The following is a 21,508-nucleotide window of genomic DNA, read 5'->3' on the forward strand; positions in this document are numbered from 1 at the left end:
ATGTGCACAAAACAGAATGTCTCATTGCGCACAACCACGCCATGTTGACGGAAGTCAACATGGCCCCTCACGTAGGTATCGTCATGGTGCATTTGTGGCTATTTCAAGGGTTTTGTGGAACCGGAGCCAACATTTTCTTATATTTATCAGTTCTAAAGCATCTTCTTTTCACCACTGACGGTTTTTTGCTCCTTCGTCCGCCATTGCCGTTTTGTGGCGTGTCTGTTTTGTGGAACAATTGTGACGTTTGTCACCGTTTGACGTATAGGTCGGATCAGGGCCCTGTGAGCGTCCATACTGCACTCACGTCAGATACATATCCGATTTAGAAAGAGGCCTGGGTCGGATATAAAAAATCGGAATTGTTCTGTTCACATTGACATGAAAAAATCAGATACGTCACATTGGGCAAAAAAAATCGGAATTGAGCTGCAGTGTGTGTGTGGTCATGAAGAACTGCAAGATGTTCGAGGAACATTTTTGGCAGCAAATGTGATGCCTCACTTGTCCAGCAGGTTTTCACTAATCATTTTTACTCCTTTAATCTTCTCCTTCTTTCTTCAGCTTATTGACTGACCAGAAGGTAGACTGTGCTCAAATCCTATTTTATTGTCTTTCCACCAGGAACAATAGAAATTAGAAACTTAGATTTTCCCACCTTTTTTCAGCTGACCCATACTAATGCAGAATGAACAACTTGGTTGAACTAATACATGAATTAGATTTAGTATAATCGAACTGTGCTTGTGTGCTTGAATGCACTGAGTGAGGTTAAAGTGCCTTTGGTAACTCTGCTTTGTCAGCTGCTCCTGATCAGAAGAGGCCTTTATGTCAGTGTGTGGTGACTCGGGATGTCAACCAGAAGCAGAAAGCAGTGGAAAGAAGCGTTAGTGCGAGTGAAGGCAAGCAACATGTTGTCTCTTCGGTATTTACTATTGCATACTGTACCATTGTTACAACAGATTTAAAGATTCCTATTACTACCATTGCATTTTTGTCCCGACAAAGCAAAAGGGCTACACTGATCTACTGCTTCTCCAGTCTTCAGGTTTCTTGTCTTTGCTCTATTAATGTTCTGCACCCTTAGTAGGGAGGGTTTCTTTAAAAATGTATACAGTTACCAATACAGTTACTCGTTAACTGTTAAAAACTGTAGCTAGTAACTTTATTCAAGTGCCATTATATTAATGTAACTTGATTACTTTTAATTACATTTGGATCGCTCCAACACCAAATATGTTAAAAAAAACACAATAGAAATTCAATGTCAATACAATATACTGTATATTGTTCACCATGCAGCACATATAGACAGATAGAGATAGATAAAGAGTGAGATTGATATATAAATTGATTGAAGGCCATTTGAAACAATTGCTTAGTTGCATGAGGATCGCTTTTTTCGAACTGTCCCTGAAGGCAACACCTTTGCTGGATGGATGGATTGATAGATATGATAAATATGATGGATAGATAGATGTAAAGTAGGGATGTAGTGAGTAGATGTGGGCCGTAGATTAGGAAACAGGATGAACAAGAAAGTACAGTTGTGCTAACTGCCGTGTGCTAATTGAAAAATCAAGTAAAGGAAAAGGAATTAAAAGCTTTTTTGGGGGGAGGGGCGAATAATACACATACACACCTCCGTATAATAATGAATGAATCGTTACACCACTAATACTGTAGATAGAGACTTTATTTGTCAATCTGTGTTTGTTATAAAGAGTGAAATGGAAAAAAGAAGACAAATTAAGCTTTACACATGCGCGCACTCGCACACATGCACGCACGCATTCACTCGTAATTTTGAAACGATGACTATGATATGCGACGTCAACCGCAGAAAACCTTTTTTACAGTGTTTAAATAGTAAAGCAGTGGGTGATTTGTGATGGGATAGTGAAATATTTACTTACAATGTGCGGGCGTAGTACACCTGGGCTCGCCTGCTCCCCCATAGCTGAAGTCATCAGCAGTCCGAATGACTTTGACAGCTCTGTTTGTTATCCAAAATGATTAAGTCCTCAACTGGCTACGATCCAAAGAGTCATTATCCATTCCCTATGAATCGCTTTTAAACTGGCAGCATTTGGGAAGCCAACACGTATATCCAGTGGCCCGTGTCATTTTGTTTGGCAGACAAAAAAATCCAATGAGCTATATTGTGCAATTTGTGGGACATTTATCCACTTGTTGCTCAGCTAAACTCCGGATAAGGTTGCTCACCCCACTAGTTTGAAAGCGGGTGAGGGCTCAGATGAACAACCGGCCTCTCTCCCATCACATTAAATATGTAATCCTGCAAAAGTTTCTGTAACTGTACCGGGTTATAGTTACGTTTTTTTTTGTATCCTGATTACGTAATGCCGGTACATGCATTCCGTTACTCCCCAAGCCTGTCTACTACTATGATATAGTCAATAATTTAGCCTGCTACTGCCTGCCACTGATGCTGATTATAGTGTGATTTGCTAAAAAAAATAAAACATTGTGGATCCAGAAACTACTGGAATGATGAGATCACCCATATTAGTATCAACATTAGCACTGGTTTTTGTGTGTGTGTGTGTGTGTGTGTGTGTGTGTGTGTGTATGTCTCATATGCTATCGCAGACACTAGCCTCAAAGTCTTACTAACTGTGCTGTTGGGGTCTAGCACTGTCACTGCTGAGGTATGCTCAACATTTCCTTCTAATGTAAACACACGTGCAGTTAGTGTAATCAAACGTTCACTCATGCAAGCCGTGAGCTATATTTCACACTGACACACAGAAAAGAACTGTGATTGGTAGTCAAAACAAGGCAATTTACTACTGTGCACAATATACCAATAACCAATTACTGTCTATTTCTTCTACATAACAGCAGAAAACCACCCCGACAGCAATTCAGTTGTTTTCCAAATTATTTAGCAAATTATGGTTTTCTCAGATTTTCCCAAGTCGTAGATAGAAATGGCAGTCTGCATAATTTTCAAATCATCAACCGTCAGAATATAATTCAAATATTTTTAAACAAAACTTCCATTATTAGTATTCAGTATTTTTTTAAATAAACAATGCACTGTTCCAAATACATATTATATTATATTATAATATATTATATTATATTAGGCGGCACGGTGGCCGACTGGTTAGAGCGTCAGCCTCACAGTTCTGAGGACCCGGTTCAATCCCCGGCCCCGCCTGTGTGGAATTTGCATGTTCTCCCTGTGCCTGCGTGGGTTTTCTCCGGGCACTCCGGTTTCCTCCCACATACCAAAAACATGCATTAATTGGAGACTCTAAATTGCCCGTAGGTGTGACGGTGAGTGCGAATGGTTGTTTGTTTGTATGTGCCCTGCGATTGGCTGGCAACCAGTTCAGGGTGTACCCTGCCTCCTGCCCGATGACAGCTGGGATAGGCTCCAGCACGCCCGCGACCCTAGTGAGGAGAAGCGGCTCAGAAAATGGATATATTATCCATCCATCCATCCACGCAGGCACGGGGAGAACATGCAAACTCCACACAGGCGGGGCCGGGGATTGAACCCGGGTCCTCAGAACTGTGAGGCTGACGCTCTAACCAGTCGGCCACCGTGCCGCTGGATATATTATATTATATTATATTATATTATATTATATTATATTATATTATATTATATATTATATTATATTATATTATATTATATTATATTGTACTGTACTGTACTGTACTATCCATCCAACCATTTTCCGTACTGCTTATTCTCACGAGGGTGGCGGGCGTGCTGGAACCTATCCCAGCTATCTTTGGGCGAGAGGCGGGGTACACTGGTCACCAGCCAATTTCAGGCCAGATTCCACACAGGCGAGGCTGGATTTGAACATATGGAAGAGATGGCTAAAGTGGCTGGGGAGAGGGAAGTCTGGGCGTCCCTGCTAAAGCTACTGCCCCCGCGACCCAACCTCGGCTAAGCGGTAGAAAATGGATGGATGGATGTTTATTTATTTATTAACTTTTTCCCAAGCTCAAGAGGGTGATCAAGGGGTGGTCAATATAGCAGTGAGGCTGAAGCTGTGGAGGATCCTGGAAAAATCCTTGCAGGAATGCTTAATGGCTTGGCAGAGAAGGTTGGGAAAGTGCGTTAGATTCTAGGAGGATTACTTCGAAGGGTAAAATGGTAAAGGGTAGTTTGGATTTGAAATATACTGTATATTTGTGACATCAATCCTGGAAACTTTCTGACAAACCTCATATATGAAGGTGCTAATAAAGATTGTATGACCATGGTGGAGGTTTACACTGTACTGACAGATGCACTAGAACTAGTATGCGACCACATCAACATTTCAGTTCCCAGTGCTAACACTTCCATTAAAAGATGAGAGAGAAAAAAGATGTTTTACATCACATTTTTAAATACTGTACAACATGAATCCATCTTTAAAATAACTGAGCTATACTACACACAGGAGCACATGATGTAGTTATGTGTCCTTATTTCTTTTGAGACAATCCGAGACTTTTTTTTGTAGTCTGTTGGATTCCGGTGCATGTCTGTACATTTATGTCTCTGATCAAAATCTTTGACTTTTCCTGGTTCCTTTCACAACAGAATCTTCATGCATGTCCCTGAACACCCAGTACACTTGGAGCAGTGCGGCGCCAGCCAGCCGTACCTTAAAATGAGCTTGAATTCTTCCCATCACATATGAGTGTCACTCTGTCTGCTGGTTAATTACCAGAACTACTGTAGATCTCTCTAGTGCATTCCTTTCCAAATATGTCCAACATAAGTGCATAGTTTTACTGGCTATCGAGATGGAGACATCTGACTGGAAATGGCCAAGGCTGCTATTGTGGGATATTTGATGTCTTACATGCTCTACAAATGATGAGATGCTTCCTCCATCTCTTAACAGGATAAAAAGTTTGGAGCCCGTAGCAGTTTATAAAACGCAGATCATTGACGCTATTGTTGACTTAACACAGAATCGAAGTCTTATGCAATATGTGTCTTTAGGTCCCCTGCCAGATGTTGTATCCACTGCATGAAGTCACTGCTCACATTTCACAGCGGTTCTGAAGCTTTTGTATCACATGACATGCTTTGGCTACTTGGATGGCTGTGTAGTAGATGCCATTTTTCCAATTATGCAACAAACATCTACACAAATCTGAAGAGCTAACTTTGGTGATCCCAAGTGTAGGATCGAAAGACTAGGGGCCTCTTCGGAAATCTTCACATCTCTCACCTTATATACCACATTTCCTTAACCTTTGTGGAAAATGTCATCAGGTCACGGGCGAGATGAAAAGTCCTTCCTTTCGAACAGCACTGTTTAAAATGAATTCGACTCCACTTTTCCTAACTGTGGTCATCGTGCAACGGTGAGCATTGCTGATTAAGTCTTTAGCGTGAAACTACTACATTTGGAAGATGGTGGCTTGTAACTTTAAATATTCCTGCCATAAGAATTATGGGTAAAGAGTATCTCCCTTCCTTTTGTAAAGATTGGTCAGGGGAAACCTAAGCTAAAGGAGTACTAAAGGTTGCATCGAGGCACCTTGCCCGAGCATTTTTAGAATTCAAATAACCTTTCCTTCAAGTACTTCTGGGTCATGTTGCTCGGAAAGGAAAGGAACGTTCAGAGGCAAAAAGTACAATCTGAAGAGGACCTAGGTCTTAAAAGTGCTACTAAGGTGTTAAAGTCTAAAAAACACATCTTATGATAACATTGGTTAAATTGAGTGATTGAACTAGGTGCTCAAATTAATATTTTTAATACATATGAAAGCTACACACAAGCTGAAATTGTCAACAACAACAAAACCACATCTATAGAATTTCCAATAATGCGCTCCGTTTTTGTGAATATTTTAACATGTACAAGAGTTAATATAACATTTTGTAGTCATTTACCATAAAATATGAGCTTCATTATTATATTCATGGTGCACTACAACGTCTTTGGTCATTGTCATACTAATACTTTAGTATTTATTTATTTTATTTTTTTTTCATTTTCATTGTCATTTTAACGACAGTAATTCCCCTTGGTCATCTTTGACATATCTATGTTCAATTTTTGTTTACTACAGGGGTTCACAAGAGGGTTAAACCTCAGAACTGTGTGACAAACCTGGGGTGGAACAAAAAAAAAAACCTTTTTGGTAGATACAGTATTTTGTGTTCTTTTTAATGTCCTTAAATTATTGATCATATTCTACGAAATTAAATTATTCAGTGAGGTAGAATTAGACATTCTGCTCAGTTTGTAGAATCAAATTTAATGCTGTTATCTAATTAACTACTGTATAGGTAATACAACTTTAATGTACTGTCACAAGTGATTATCTTTTTTTTTTTTTTTTTTTTATTATTATTTTCTTAAATTTCCCAACTAGTAATAGATTGTTTTACATTACAAGAATGTTAATGATTCCAAGAGATACATGCTCTGGATTGCTCCCAGCAGTTCTCCTGCCCAGTGACCCCAGAAGGAATTCTGAGCCCAGTTTCAGTACAATTAAAGCAACGTGACTGTTGAGTTGACTTTAATTAAAAAGAATTGCACGATGATACATTTCCGTGCAGTACTACATACTGTATTTTCCAAGCGTATGTGTGTTTACAGTTAAGAAAGTGTTTTAAAATGAGTAGAGAAAACAATTTTATCACTTCAGCTAATATCTGCTCATGAAAAGCTGTGCAAATGCACATTCAGCAGATGTAAGTTTGCACTGTTCCTGCAGCCTGTTTGCTCTCTCTTTCTCTCTCTCACTCTGCTTAACATTCTTTCAGTCTTTCTGTCTTCCTCATTTTTCAGCCACTTCCTTTTCTGTTTTTTTATTTTTTTAAACAGTATTCTGGGTCATACTAAAGTAAATCATATCTGATGTGGTTGTAGGTGAAGAACTTTGTGGAGATTGAGAGAGCATTAACTTGGTGAAATTTGTGGAATTTATCAAGGGAAAGGGTGGATGAAAGAATATGGACGTTAAGGATAGGGAATCCCCACCCTCTTTTTCATCCCACTCCTCTTCTCTCGGTTGGCCTTATTTGGACATGTTGCTACAACCAAAGCTGGGAGAGAGAGTGAGAGAACAGGGGAAGGATGGTCTGATTTTTATTTTCTTGTTCCTTCCCTCTTCTTACACCCTCAAAATAGAAGTTTGGTCTGAGGAGGGGTGAAGTCGATTGTAGCGCAGCTGAAGAAGAGGAACTTCTCTTGGCCAGAAGAGGAACTGTGTTCAGATCCACTGTGTCCTCATGCAAATGATACTGCTGCTCTCCCTCCTGCTTCAACTCTATCTATGAAAATGAGTCATGCAGTCACTGATAAGAGCCTCACATTATTCTTGTTCTTTCTGACCTCACTGCTGTGGCCGTGCACTCCCTTGGGTTGTCACACATGTTTGCACGCCCTATGCAGATCGTGACCAAATGTTTCTTATCTTGTACAAAATGGCTGCATAGGCTCATGCATTGTCACACACAGTTGGCTGTTCCTCATCAAACATCACCGAAGCGCTTTCATTTTCATTCATTAGAGTTGTGAATGTGTTTGAAGTGCGTCACACTCGCACTGCAGTGTAATATGGGGTGTCTTGGTTTAGGTGATACCGTCCGTGGTTTCCAATCTGCCAGTGCTAAATGTGTGTAAATGATAAATGATGCATAATGGTAGCACATGTCCCACTATTACTGTTGGAGTGAATGAGTGAACTTCATAAAAGCACTTTGAATGTTTAATTTTTAGAAAGGAGCTAAAGTGAAATAATTATGCTTATTCATACATTTACAGTGGAAGATCTAAAGTTGAATGACCCTGAAGTCGTATAATTTACACTCCACTTTTCTGAAAAAATATGCCAAAAAAAGTGTGATAAGGCCTGTAGAAAAGTAAATGAAAATTATCACAACATATGACACAATCTGGTTGATGTTTCTATGCTGCCTATTAATTTGTGAAATTCATTTGTGAAAGTGAAAGAAAAATAATCATTACTATTAAGCACAAGAAGATCATAATTAAACGAACATTGTTTAGTTTAGTGTTGATGTGAAACTACTCGCCTCCCAGGCAGTAAACTCGCTTGACGAGAGGCCTGAAATTCATTGTTTCTGAGGTTCCACTGTAAATTACTAGTCGTTTTACATTACCGTATTTTATAATGAACATGCATCAAATATAATATATTTTGAGGTTTTTATTTTTTGTAGTTGAACACCCTTTTTTCTAACCAAGTACCCTGACAAATATTTTCTGCCCTGTTATATGTTATCTCTGTTTAAAAAAAAAATTTAAAAATAAAAAAAGATACATAATACATTTGGAAAACATCCTGCCTATTATAGCAGTTTGTTTGTGTGTCTCTCTCTCCTTTTTCATTTTTTAAAACTAACTCTGTCTCTCGCTTCAAAACTTTGCCCCGGAAAGACTGTCTCTTCAGACTGTGTCCCATGAACCGCTACTCAGCCCAAAAGCAGTTCTGGAAAGCAGCCAAGCCTGGAGGGAACACAGACACGGTGCTCCTCAACAAGCTCCACGTAAGTGTGACAACACATTGGCCTCACAGTCATCACTCCGGCAAAGGGCACTATACACCGAGATGAACGCACAGCTCAAAGACTCAACACACAGTTGTGCAGTTTAGAAATGTTCTCACATCTTTATTTTCAGGTTTTGCTGATAGACTTGGCTGAAGCTTAATGTAACACTGTGTAGTGGTTTTATGGAATTTGAAATGTTCCGTAGTCCTGTATTTTCAGGAAAGTACATTTGCTGAGGTAGAATTTTAAACCTTCTTTTTATAGAGCATTATAAAGCCTTTTACTTCAACTTTTCTTCCTCCACACTTTCCTGCCTACGCTTCAACCTACCATGCAATACCTTTTAAAGCAACTGGCTATCTGACCACTTTCTCATAAAAATTAACATTGAAATCTCTCCATTGTTACCATGGGTATTGATGGACAGACACCATTTTTGTCTAAGTGTGCATTTTCACTTTTTTTGGGTGCTTTATTGTTATTATTTAAACTGTCAAACTATTTATCATTACTTGTATTATTGCAAAATATTGCAGTAAATACCTGTAAGAGTGACCATCTGTGCTTTAAACCTGACCCCTCCCTTATCTGCCTTATGCCTCATAGCATGCAGCTGACCTGGAGAAGAAACAAAATGACTCAGAAAACAAAAAGCTGCTGGGTACAGTCATTCAGTACGGCAATGTTATTCAGGTTTGTCATAAGCGTCTGTCTTTAACTGAGACATGAAAACAGTCTCACTAATACCATTTGCAATTATTGGACTACTTATAATTACTAATCCAAGAAGACTAAAACCATTAAGATTTGGAATTCATTTGTGAAAGTGAAAGAAAAATAATCATTACTATTTTCTTGTATCGCCTGAACATTCTAACAACCTTACCCCTTTGGAAGTCCCCCTACCTCCCCTCACACAAAAACACAACACAATTATATCTTGTTTCCCCTTAGCTTCTCCACCTAAAGAGCAACAAATACCTGACAGTGAACAAGCGTTTGCCTGCCCTCTTGGAGAAGAACGCCATGAGGGTGATGCTGGACCCTGCAGGAAATGAAGGCTCCTGGTTCTACATCCAGCCCTTCTACAAGCTGCGCTCCATCGGGGACAGTGTGAGCAAGCACATACACACAGGGAAATGACTATATTGTGTTCTAGTTGAAGTTGAAGAGCTGACTGTCTACACATAAGATATTAAAACCTTTTCAAAAAGCCTTTATGAGCCATTTCAGTCTGCAACAAAACCATCTCCCTTCTAATGTTGTTAAGTCAGATGACAAATAGTAGCTGCATACTAACAGGTGAACACTGGCCACAGTGATCCCAATGTTTTATTTTGTGACAGTCCAGTGGAAGTCTTTTGATAACACGTTTGGCTCATAAATCGGTGCATCCCTAACATAAAAAGTACAATATGACGGGCAGATGTTCTGTTTCCTGTATCCTCTCACTTTGCACAGTGAGATAAAGGAACAACTGACAAAAACTTGAATGAAAATATTTGCTTCTATTATTCAAGTTGGAATTTTAAAACTAAGACACTGATATTGATTTTATTTGTATTTTGGAAATACCGCAAATGTACCATCGGTGCTTACGCTCAGTCCAGCATTCCTCTTTAACAGCAAACACCGGTAAACTATGTCCATATGCACACAGGTATTTTTTTATTTTTGAAAAAGACTGCCTACAATATTGACTTTTAAAGAGTCTCATATCACATCATATATTTGCAGGTTTCCAAGTGCATTTCATAGCAACAAGTGATGCTGTAGAACATTGGACTTTGGTCCTTCAGTAACATGATAACAGTAATTTGTGGAAAGGGCAAAATATTGACAATGGCCACTCGAAAAGAGAGTCTTGCATGCCAAATGATAGGGAAGCTGATTAATGCTGAATGTCAAACTTAAATATAATATCTAATCTAAAACAAAACAAAAATCTCACAGGACAGCCTGTACACAATGACATCATACAAAGGAGACAAATCAGAATAAATACTGCTAGTTTCTGGGGAATAAAATAGTTTTCCGAAAACTTTTTCAATAACATAAAATGCAATTTACATGTGTAAACTCAGAACCCCCCCCCCCCCCCCCCCCCCCCCCCCACAATAAAGAAATATGTTTGTGTGAATATGACCTCAGTAGTAGTCCCCAATCAGATCGCACCTGCTATATCCCTACATGGAGCTCTGCCAGCCCACAGTAGGATTTTACCTGGTCACAAATCTCTTGTTGGCAGTAGAATGGTGTTATTGGCCTGCACCCAGGCAATAAGTGATTCACATAAGCTCCTCCCAGACTCAGTTTAGCTATTACACGAGGCCTGATTATAAACCTCCCAAGATACTCATCGCTGCATGCAGTAGTTGGCTTTTGAGTAATTTAAGTATGTAAAAAAAAAAAAAAAAATTGTAAATGAAATCTACACCACTGTCATCCACAATCACTGCTTTAGTGGTTAGGATAGCTGTTGGAAACAAGCGAGAGCTTTAATTTTTTCATGTTTTGCATTGGTGGTATTTTGCGTGTGATGACAGGTGGTGATTGGCGACAAAGTGGTCTTGAACCCGGTGAACGCTGGCCAGCCACTCCACGCCAGCACACACCAGCTCGTGGATAATCCAGGATGTAACGAGGTCTGGTGGCGCTGATGCATCTCATCTCAAGCCTTTGGATTTGTCTGTGGGCGTGTTTGGCGGTGGACAATCTATTTTTAACGTGTTACTGCTGCTCGGTTATCAGCCATCTGATAGAAAAGCCACAATTCTGTAGTCACAATGTTATGATTTTTCTCTTGCATTACTGCTGCATTTTAACTTCTATTCAAACTGAGATGGTTATTTATTGGAAGTTGTACTCATTATCTTCATGCCCGCAGGAACACAACTTCCTCTTTTTTTTCTTTTATTTGACGCTGTGCACTTAAATTAATTGATGTCTTGGGAATCAAAAAAAGTTCCATGATCAATCTATAAAAACATATGTTTCCTCCTTACTGCAGGTGATGATTAATCACTGTAAAATTCTAAACTGCTCCTTTACCTACGCATAGGTTTTAGTTTCCCCCTTCAGTGACAACAAGCTCCCATTTGTATTTTTTAAGGTGAATTCAGTCAACTGCAACACAAGCTGGAAGATCGTCCTGTTCATGAAATGGAGTGACAATCAGGAGATCATCTTAAAAGGGGTTTGTCTTAAAGTAGCACCTTGAAACATCCATCCATTCATCCGTTTTCTGTACCGCTTATCCTCACTGGGGTCACGGGCACCTTGAAAGATGTTTAAAAAAAGTGTTTTTCTTTCGATATGTGGCTTTTATCGTAGTCACAGTGTTATTTGGATCATACTCAAAGATCCTAACATAGGGCCAATTAATATTCCAACACTTTTAATCACTTTTCTTTCATATAGATCATAGAAGAAGAAAAAACGCTCTATATGTGATGACTTTTTTATTTAATACCACCCCTCAAATAATTATTTTTCATTCTCACTGTATGTGATACATAATATTCCTTGTCAGTCTATTCAAAGGTAATGTGTATGTTGTAGTAGTTTATAGTCATAGCCATACTTGCAATTGCTAGTATCAATCCACATTGACTGAATGCAAGTCGGGCCCACAGTTTTTAATTCATCACAACTTATGATGCATCTTGTGAGGTAACGGTACACCTAGTTCTCGAGTAATTACTGTTGAGCTGCAAAAAAATGAAGAAAAAAAAAGCCTTATGTTTCTGTCCAGGGCGATGTGGTACGCTTGTTTCATGCAGAGCAAGAAAAATTCCTCACTTGTGATGATCACAGAAAAAAACAGTATGTGTTTCTTCGCACGACTGGGCGGCAGTCAGCTACCTCAGCAACTAGCAGCAAAGCCCTATGGGAGATAGAGGTGAGGGGGGCAAAGTGATGGCGGGACCGTTCTTTACAACCCCCTTGGTACATCACTGTTCAATAAATCCTATGCCTGTAACAGTTTAACTCTGTGTATACATCAGGTCGTACAACATGATCCCTGCCGAGGGGGGGCAGGCTACTGGAATAGTCTGTTCAGGTTTAAACACCTGGCCACTGGACATTACCTCGCTGCAGAGGTCAGTCCACCACAGAACAGTGTCATCTAATTCATTGGCTTTAGTTTGATATTGAGAAGTCAAACACCAGTAAAAGTACTGTGATAATAAACTATATTGATTGTGTTATAGGGATTCGAAGGTCATTACATCATTATGAATTTTTTATATTCAATGTGTACAAATATGTGTACGAAAGTAATGAATATTGTGTGTGTGTGTGTGTGTATGTATATATATATATATATATATATGTTAAATTTATCTAAAGAGAAATTATTCACTGACTGGTAAAGTGTTTACACACAAAGGCAGTGTCTGTTTTTATTTTTATGATGCGTTCAAGCTGTCAAATCATTGTGAAACAATACTGTAGTACCCCTGTGATCTGTGTATTTGCAGGTGAATCCAGAATATGAAGAGCAAGGTCTAGATTCCCGCGCCTCAGTAAGTCTGCCACACACCTCTCGTACGTGTTACATACTAAGTAGTTTCACTCCCAAAACAATAAGTATCTTAAAATTCCAAACAAACAAAAATGTACTAGACAGACTGAAGTGCAACAGTTTTAATTATATGCTGTTACATTATTTACCTTTGTTGCTATTGGTGGCCAGCAGATGGCAGTGATCCACTGGTAATGCTCCCTCGCTGGTCTATATTTTGAGAGTAGTCTGGGTTTGTCTCTCACCGTACAGCATAACTGCCTCCATTGATGGGGTAAACAAATCAAGCAAAACGAGCGCATTTATTGTTGTTTGGGGGGGCTGCCTGAAACCTTTTTCTATTATTTCATTTTGTCGACGGGGGGGGGGGGCACAGGGGTGGCCAAGCACAGAACCGTCACTGACACACACACACACACACAGAGAGTTCTTTCATTTAACTATGTTTGCCTCTGATCTCAATAGATTATGCAAGTGTTCCTAATCTAAAACCCAAAAGTTGTGTATTAGTCTCATGTATAAATGAAACCTCAATGATTTAGAGAGGTTGTTTCTCATACGTTCTTGCAAACAACTCTGCTTATTGAAGTAGTCACACTGGGAAAATTACATTTTGTTTTAGTTAAGTATTTGTGTTGTGGTGTTGTCAGAACAATTATGCTTTTATCTCCTTTATTACATTTTCTGCTGCTCTGCCCACCCTCAATTCCAAGAAATAGCGTTACCGTAATACAGCAGCCAACTCTTTGACATCATTTCCCAAAAATGTGGAGTTCTGAGATTGCATTTCTTTATAATGCTGATAATTACTACATGGTTTCTGCTTCCAGCTGGATTTGGAGCAAGAGGCCTTACGGACCCGTTTGAGAAATGTTCAGGATAAAGTGATGTACACACTTGTATCCGTCCCTGATGGAAATGATATTTCTTCCATATTTGAGCTGGACCCGACCACGCTGAGAGGAGGAGACTCACTAGTACCCAGGTACTCTGAAGTGCTTTAAATTTACTGTACATAATGTGATTCATCAGAGCACAAAACCGCTGTGTTTCATGTGTAACCCATTGGCCTGACCTTGTTTCTCCATCGTGTTGGACAGCATATTTCTCAGTGCACATTGCTTTTGTATATATCCATCCATCCATCCATTTTCTGTACCGCTTCTCCTCACTAGGGTCGCGGCGTGCTGGAGCCTATCCCAGCTATCTTCGGGCGAGAGGCAGGGTACACCCCGAACTGGTCGCCAGCCAATCGCAGGGCACATATAAGCAAACAACCATTCACACTCACATTCACACCTACGGGCAATTTTTGTTTTTGGGATGTGGGAGGAAACCGGAGTACCCAGAGAAAACCCACACAGGCACCGAGAGAACATGCAAACTCCACACAGGCGGAGCCGGGGATTGAACCCTGGTCCTCAGAACTGTGAGGCAGATGTGCTAACCAGTCGTCCACCGTACCGCCTGCTTTTGTTTATATTCATCTTATATTTCACTTGCCGTCCGACTCATCATACATTATTGCATGAGTGGCTTTAGTTATAGTGGGCGAATTATACAATAATAAATAAATAAATAATACAAATGTAATTTCAGGAATTCATATGTGCGGCTCAGACACCTGTGCACCAACACATGGGTTCACAGCACCAACCAACCCATTGACAAAGAGGAGGAAAAACCTGTCATGCTTCGTGTAAGTGTTTATAGTTAGAAACATTAAAAAAAAACATTAGTGATCAACTGATGTGAAACACATTGGAATAATGTAAATTCTTTCTTTCCTCACCGACACTGGACAAAATTATTGGGATGCAAGAAAATTATTTCGAAGTCAACGGTCGGTCATTAGTGTTGGGTCGCAATCTCTGTTGTAGTTCAAAGGTGTTTGATGTGGTAGAAGTTGAGGCCCTCGAGTTCTTCCGCAACAAACTCATTCAAGCATGTTTTTACTAACCTTGCGTAATGTAGTGGGGCACAGTCATAATAGAACAGAAAAGGGCCTTCCCCAACTGTTTCCACAAATTTTGAAGTATAGAATTCCCCAACTTCAATTTGCGATTTATTGACTGTTTAGTTAATTGATTATGAGTGTGTCTCGATGGTTTTGTCCATAGTCTACTGTTCATCGGCTCTTGTAACTGGACTAACATTTATGTAAGTCTATGGTCTTCTATGACATACCGTATACCTTTTGCTAATCACAGATTGGCACGTCTGCGCTGAAAGAGGACAAAGAGGCCTTTGCCATTGTGCCTGTCTCCCCAGCTGAAGTACGAGACCTTGACTTTGCCAACGATGCCAGTAAAGTGCTGGCCTCTATTGCTGGAAAGCTTGAAAAAGGCACCATCACACAGAATGAGAGAAGGTACAAAGTCCATGCTGAGTAAAAGATTAAAGCTTCCATTAGTTCTTCAAAATTGGATTTTTCTCTCTTCCATGGACAACCAGAGCAGTTACAAAACTTCTAGAAGACCTGGTGTTCTTTGTTGTTGACATTCCCAACAATGGACAGGATGTTCTTGAGATTACGGTCAATAAACCAAATAGAGAAAGGCAGAAACTAATGAGAGAACAGAATATTCTCAAACAGGTACAACTTCAGCACTTTGTGCCGTGTAAATACTTGTCTGAGAGCAGCTTTATCAGGTCTAATAGACGTGTTCAAATTCTTTCCTGGAGTCAGATCTTCAAGCTACTTCAGGCCCCCTTCACTGACAGTGGTGATGGCCCAATGCTGCGATTGGAGGAGCTTGCTGACCAGCGCCATGCCCCCTTCAGACACATCTGCCGACTGTGTTACCGGGTTTTGCGTCACTCCCAACAGGACTACCGCAAGAACCAGGTACAGCTTTTCTAGTCTAGCGGGCCTGTGTTCTTGATTTGTGAGTGACCTAGTGTAACCTTTACATGCAACCGCAGTGTTTGCTGACAAGTATTCTAGTAACTCGATAGTCTGGCCTTTTCTCTGTAGCAGCACTGATGTGATTTAGTAAATTTAATTTCTGTGAATCGTTGATGTGAAATTGAGTGTGTCACGTTTAGATTTGTTTTTTCTCTTCAGTTTTCAAGGCTCTTTGGCAAATAATATTATAATACAAATATCCCGAAAACATATTCAGCTGCTGATCATAGAAGTAGTAAAAATCATTCATTCTTTTTCTTTCCTTTTTTTCTTTAATCAACATGAATCCATGGAGAATCGGAAATAGTAAACTTGCTTAGGCCTTGGATTTTTCTGCCGAATGTTTGACTTAAAGAAATCAAGAGATACCAAGTCTTTGATTTGCAAATCTTTGTATCGAACTTGACAAAATCAAGGGGTGAGTTTGCGTTCAATGTCTGCTTGTCTGCATCCACAGGAGTATATTGCCAAGCAATTTCGATTCATGCAGAAACAAATTGGCTATGATGTTCTGGCAGAAGACACTATCACAGCCCTCCTCCACAATAACCGCAAGTTACTAGAGAAACATATTACCGCCGCAGAGATTGACACGTTTGTCAGCCTGGTCCGCAAGAACCGTGAGCCCAGGTTGGTTAACGGGTCTGTGTGATGAACCAACAAGCACGAAAAGTGATTGATTTGATAGTAATCCGTTTTCATTTAGATATTTTTTATCTGAAAGTTTGCAGATATTTATTTCATATATATTTTTTTTAGAAGTAATGATTTATGTTGCTTATTTTTGTTTATGTCGTGTGTTTTGTGTCCAGGTTCTTGGACTACTTGTCGGACTTATGTGTTTCCATGAATAAGTCCATTCCTGTAACACAGGAACTGATATGCAATGCTGTGCTGGATCCAGCTAACGCGGACATCCTAATTGAAACTAAGTGCGTGCTCCCTCCTCTAAAAGGGAGGCCAAATAAGCCATTTGTTGACAACACTTCAGACACATGGAATATTTCACTTTAAGAATGATTAGAATATAGTATATAATATTAGAATTATTAAGCTATATTGATATGCAATTAAAAAAGGCAAAACTGTATGCCAGAACATGATGTGCATAGTAAAACCGTCTAAACGTGAATGTAATTTAGCAGTATGGATAAAAAAAATCCCAGTTTACCAATAAAGTGATAATTTTTTTGTTTCAGACGTTGAATGTTACTGTTTTCAATGTATTTTAGAAATACTGTAATAATACTGATTTGTCACTATAATCGTGACATGGGGTTTTCATAGCTTTTAATCACTAGTCGTCAGCCAGTGTATCTTGATAATTTTCTCCGAAATATATATTTTATTTACCTTCTTCTCCACACTTTTCTGCTGCAGACTAGTTCTGTCGAGATTTGAGATTGAAGGGGAAGCGCTTGGCGATAACTCTGAGGAGTCAGAGGAAGATGAGGAGGAGGTGTGGTTGTTCTGGAAGGACAGCAATAAAGAGATCCGCAGTAAAAGCATCAGGGAGTTGGCCCAGGATGCCAAGGAGGGGCAAAAGGAGGACCGGGAGGTGATCAGTTACTATAGGTAGTTATTGGCCTCGCCCCCCCCCAAAAAAAAGATCTCCTTTTGAGGTTCATTGCATGGTAATCATCATTCTTCTTGAATGTTTGTCCTTTTGTAGGTACCAGCTAAACCTGTTTGCCAGGATGTGTTTGGACAGGCAGTACCTGGCGATTAACAAGATCTCTGGACAGCTGGATGTAGACCTGATCTTGCGATGCATGTCAGATGAAGACTTACCTTACGATCTGCGAGCATCGTTTTGCCGCATGATGCTGCACATGCATGTAGACCGTGATCCCCAGGAGCAGGTTACGCCTGTCAAATACGCACGACTATGGTCTGAAATCCCATCTGAAATTGCCATTGACGAGTGAGTAAATAGCCAAATGATTATTATTAATAATGTGCACATTGTCATGATTTAGTTTGTATTCATCTTTTTAATATGATCTCTCCGTAGTTATGACAATGACGGAACATCTAAGGATGAAATTAAGGAACGGTTCTCACAGACCATGGAGTTTGTTGAGAACTACCTGAGAGATGTGGTTTGTCAGAGCTTTCCTTTTGCAGATAAAGAAAAGAATAAGCTCACCTTTGAGGTTAGTTTCACCAATTAGGCGTATAAAACGGTCACAATCATGGCACAATTTTGTTAAGTAAACAAAATTATCCATTCCTGTTTCTTCTTTTTAGGTGGTAAATTTGTCTAGGAATCTGATTTATTTTGGCTTTTACAACTTCTGTGACTTATTAAGACTAACCAAGATCCTGCTAGCTATTCTAGACTGTGTCCATGTGAACACAATTTTCCCATTCAACAAGCTAGAAAAGGGAGATGAGAGCAAAGGTATGAACAGCCGGAATGGGTGGGAGGGCAAAATAATTAACCGGACAAAAGGTTTTGGTTCCCCCCCCTTTTGATATACGTGTATGTTCTTCTAGGCAGTAATGTGATACGGTCCATTCATGGCGTTGGGGAGCTGATGTCTCAAGTTGTCCTTAGAGGTGGTGGCTTCCTACCCACAACATCGAACAGCAGCTCCAATGAAAACACGGTCAAGTCTCAGACTGAACCAGAGAAACAGGATATTTTGGTCATGGATACCAAGCTGAAGATCATTGAGATCCTGCAGGTAAATGAGAAGCATTGGAAATGACATCCATAAATAAATGTAACCCGTACCACGGATTCATTTCCTGCTGTTCTACACAGTTCATATTAAATGTCCGCCTGGACTATAGGATCTCCTGTCTGCTGTCCATCTTTAAGAGGGAGTTTGATGAGAGCAACTCCCAAAGTGAATTATCGGTAACTGGAACAGTTGAAGGTCCAAACAATATGCCAGGTGAGATGAATGTTTTGCTTCATCACATGTCAAAATGTATATAGTCAATGACTTTAACAGTCGTACCATTTTAGGAGCTTTGGATTTTGAACACATTGAAGAGCAGGCAGAAGGGATATTTGGTGGAAGGTAATCACACTTTGAATATAGCGGTCACATATCAAAGCAAGATATATCTAATTTCAATCTATTTGATGTGCGCGGCCAGTGACGAGAACACCCCCTTGGATCTGGACGATCATGGTGGACGGACTTTCCTTAGAGTCCTTCTACACTTGACCATGCACGACTATCCACCTCTGGTGTCCAGGGCCCTCCAACTGTTGTTCCGGCACTTCAGTCAAAGGCAGGAGGTTCTTCAGGCTTTTAAGCAGGTATTGTCCCACATTATAAAAAAAGATAACAACTGTCAGTGTAGATCAGTTTGTTTGCTCTTTATTATGTAATGGATCCTTTCCTTGTATATGTCACAAGGTCCAGCTGCTAGTCACCAGCCAAGACGTGGAGAATTACAAGCAAATTAAGTATGACCTGGACCAGCTGCGCTCCATCGTGGAAAAGTCTGAGCTCTGGGTATACAAAAGGCAGGGTCCAGACGAGGTCTTGGATACAGGAGAGGGGCTGTCCACGGAATCAGTGCATAAAAAGGTACCAACAAATGTAAATTCCGCCATGGAAAAATACACCGGTAGACACTGTTTTGAGTAAGGCATCTACTAAAACCATGCTATAATGAAATACAAGTAAGCATGTTTTCCCCACACTGACGGTTGCCGAGTTCAAGTGAGGGCATGAATTTAAAAAAAAAAGGTTTTTTAAATAAACTCAAGGAAACAAAAATGTTCTCCTTTTGGTACAGAAATATACTGTAAAATACCTTCTGTAAAAACTTAATTCCTTTCTGTCAATTACGAAAGGAGACAAGCAACTGAATACTGTCATGACCATGTATTTCATCCCAAACCTGTTCGGAATGATCTATTTACGAAAGTACACTGTGGCTCTCAGTCTGGCTCATTTATGTCAGCCTTTGACTTTTTAACAATGATGCCACATGTTGAGGGTGTCAGATATGTGCAACCTTCATGTGTCCACAACTGTCCTGTAGTTGTCAAAAGATCACATATGATACTGATGCTATATTTAAATAACCCACTTGTGCCTTGTTCTTTTGTGCGCAATCAATTGTTTCCCGTAGGGGGATTCTGGAGGTACTGAAAAACCAAACAAACCAGAGAGCACCAGCAGTTACAACTACAGGGTGGTAAAAGAGGTAACCATCATTCATGGAGTATAGTTACCAACCATATAGATGTTTTTTTTGTTTTTTTTAAACAAAAACAAAACATTGATCACTTCTTCATATGTTCTCTCCTCCATCAGATCCTCCTACGCCTCTGCAGGCTTTGTGTCCAGGAGGGTCAGTCAGGTAGGAAGAGCAGGAAGCAACAGCAGAGGTTACTGCGGAACATGGGGGCTCATGCTGTTGTCCTTGAACTACTACAGATCCCGTATGAGAAGGTGTCTGTGACCTTCTTAGTAACCTAGTAATTCTTTTGGTAGTCTGTATGAACGAACTAAAGATTTTTTTCAATTCAGGGTGAAGATTTACGCATGCAGGATATCATGAGGTTAGCTCATCAGTTCCTACAAAACTTCTGTGCAGGGAACCAGCAGAACCAAGCGCTGCTTCACAAGCACATTAATCTCTTCCTCAACCCTGGGGTGAGAGATCGCTCTGTTAGTGGCAAATCCCAGTGTTAAAAGTCACACAGGCAAAAAAAAAATTTTCCTCGTGCTACTCATGTTTTTCAGATTTTGGAAGCCATCACCATGCAGCATATTTTCATGAACAACTTCCAGCTGTGCAGTGAGATCAATGAGCGTGTGGTTCAGCACTTTGTTCACTGCATTGAGACACATGGGCGCAATGTCCAGTACCTCAAATTTCTGCAGACTATCGTCAAAGCAGAGAATAAGTTCATCAAAAAGTGTCAGGACATCGTCATGGCCGAGGTGTTCTGTTTGCACGTGTTAGCATCTGTTTCATAGGTAATGTTTTTTTCCTCATGCAAATCTGTGTTTTTGTGCCGTCACACAGCTGGTGAATGCGGGCGAAGACGTTTTGGTCTTCTATAATGATCGCGCCTCGTTTCAAACTCTGGTACAGATGATGAGATCAGAGCGGGATCGTATGGATGAGAACAGTCCACTTATGTACCACATTCACCTGGTGGAGCTTTTGGCCGTCTGCACAGAGGGTAAGAACGTCTACACAGAGATCAAATGTAACTCTCTGCTACCACTGGATGACATTGTGCGAGTGGTGACCAATGAGGATTGCATACCAGAGGTGAGATGAACTTCAGACACGTAGACACGTATTTTGTCCCGTAGATTGTTATGTTAAAAAGTTCAGTTTCGCACGTGTTACACTCTTCTAGGTCAAAATTGCTTATATCAACTTTCTAAACCACTGTTATGTGGACACTGAGGTTGAAATGAAGGAAATCTACACCTCCAACCACATGTGGAAACTCTTTGAGAACTTCCTGGTTGACATTTGCAGAGTAAGCAACATCTGGCAGCCCAAATGTAGTGATTCACTTGATCAGGAAATCAGTTGTAAGTAATATGAGCACCTTTTTGGA

The 21,508-nt window shown here is 40.0% G+C and overlaps 1 protein-coding gene across 6 annotated transcripts in view; it reads left to right on the top strand.

Annotated features, from left to right (window-relative positions):
• Positions 1–21,508, top strand: part of LOC133484206 (inositol 1,4,5-trisphosphate receptor type 1) — a 77,597-nt gene that overhangs the window by 8,465 nt on the left and 47,624 nt on the right. For all 6 annotated transcript variants that reach the window (XM_061786448.1, XM_061786447.1, XM_061786443.1 and 3 more), the window contains exons 4-33: positions 8,406–8,515; positions 9,125–9,211; positions 9,473–9,631; positions 11,065–11,163; positions 11,631–11,714; positions 12,273–12,419; positions 12,526–12,621; positions 13,003–13,047; positions 13,877–14,031; positions 14,646–14,745; positions 15,257–15,417; positions 15,501–15,642; positions 15,736–15,894; positions 16,412–16,584; positions 16,767–16,886; positions 17,335–17,529; positions 17,627–17,878; positions 17,969–18,110; positions 18,205–18,358; positions 18,454–18,644; positions 18,725–18,857; positions 18,932–18,986; positions 19,066–19,231; positions 19,332–19,505; positions 20,056–20,130; positions 20,241–20,378; positions 20,457–20,582; positions 20,673–20,873; positions 20,959–21,210; positions 21,302–21,427. In XM_061786448.1, coding sequence (XP_061642432.1) covers positions 8,406–8,515; positions 9,125–9,211; positions 9,473–9,631; positions 11,065–11,163; positions 11,631–11,714; positions 12,273–12,419; positions 12,526–12,621; positions 13,003–13,047; positions 13,877–14,031; positions 14,646–14,745; positions 15,257–15,417; positions 15,501–15,642; positions 15,736–15,894; positions 16,412–16,584; positions 16,767–16,886; positions 17,335–17,529; positions 17,627–17,878; positions 17,969–18,110; positions 18,205–18,358; positions 18,454–18,644; positions 18,725–18,857; positions 18,932–18,986; positions 19,066–19,231; positions 19,332–19,505; positions 20,056–20,130; positions 20,241–20,378; positions 20,457–20,582; positions 20,673–20,873; positions 20,959–21,210; positions 21,302–21,427 — 4,217 coding nt within the window. The remainder of the gene's footprint in view (positions 1–8,405; positions 8,516–9,124; positions 9,212–9,472; positions 9,632–11,064; positions 11,164–11,630; positions 11,715–12,272; positions 12,420–12,525; positions 12,622–13,002; positions 13,048–13,876; positions 14,032–14,645; positions 14,746–15,256; positions 15,418–15,500; positions 15,643–15,735; positions 15,895–16,411; positions 16,585–16,766; positions 16,887–17,334; positions 17,530–17,626; positions 17,879–17,968; positions 18,111–18,204; positions 18,359–18,453; positions 18,645–18,724; positions 18,858–18,931; positions 18,987–19,065; positions 19,232–19,331; positions 19,506–20,055; positions 20,131–20,240; positions 20,379–20,456; positions 20,583–20,672; positions 20,874–20,958; positions 21,211–21,301; positions 21,428–21,508) is intronic.

Source organism: Phyllopteryx taeniolatus, chromosome 9 (assembly GCF_024500385.1).
Source record: "Phyllopteryx taeniolatus isolate TA_2022b chromosome 9, UOR_Ptae_1.2, whole genome shotgun sequence".
NCBI lineage: Eukaryota > Metazoa > Chordata > Actinopteri > Syngnathiformes > Syngnathidae > Phyllopteryx > Phyllopteryx taeniolatus.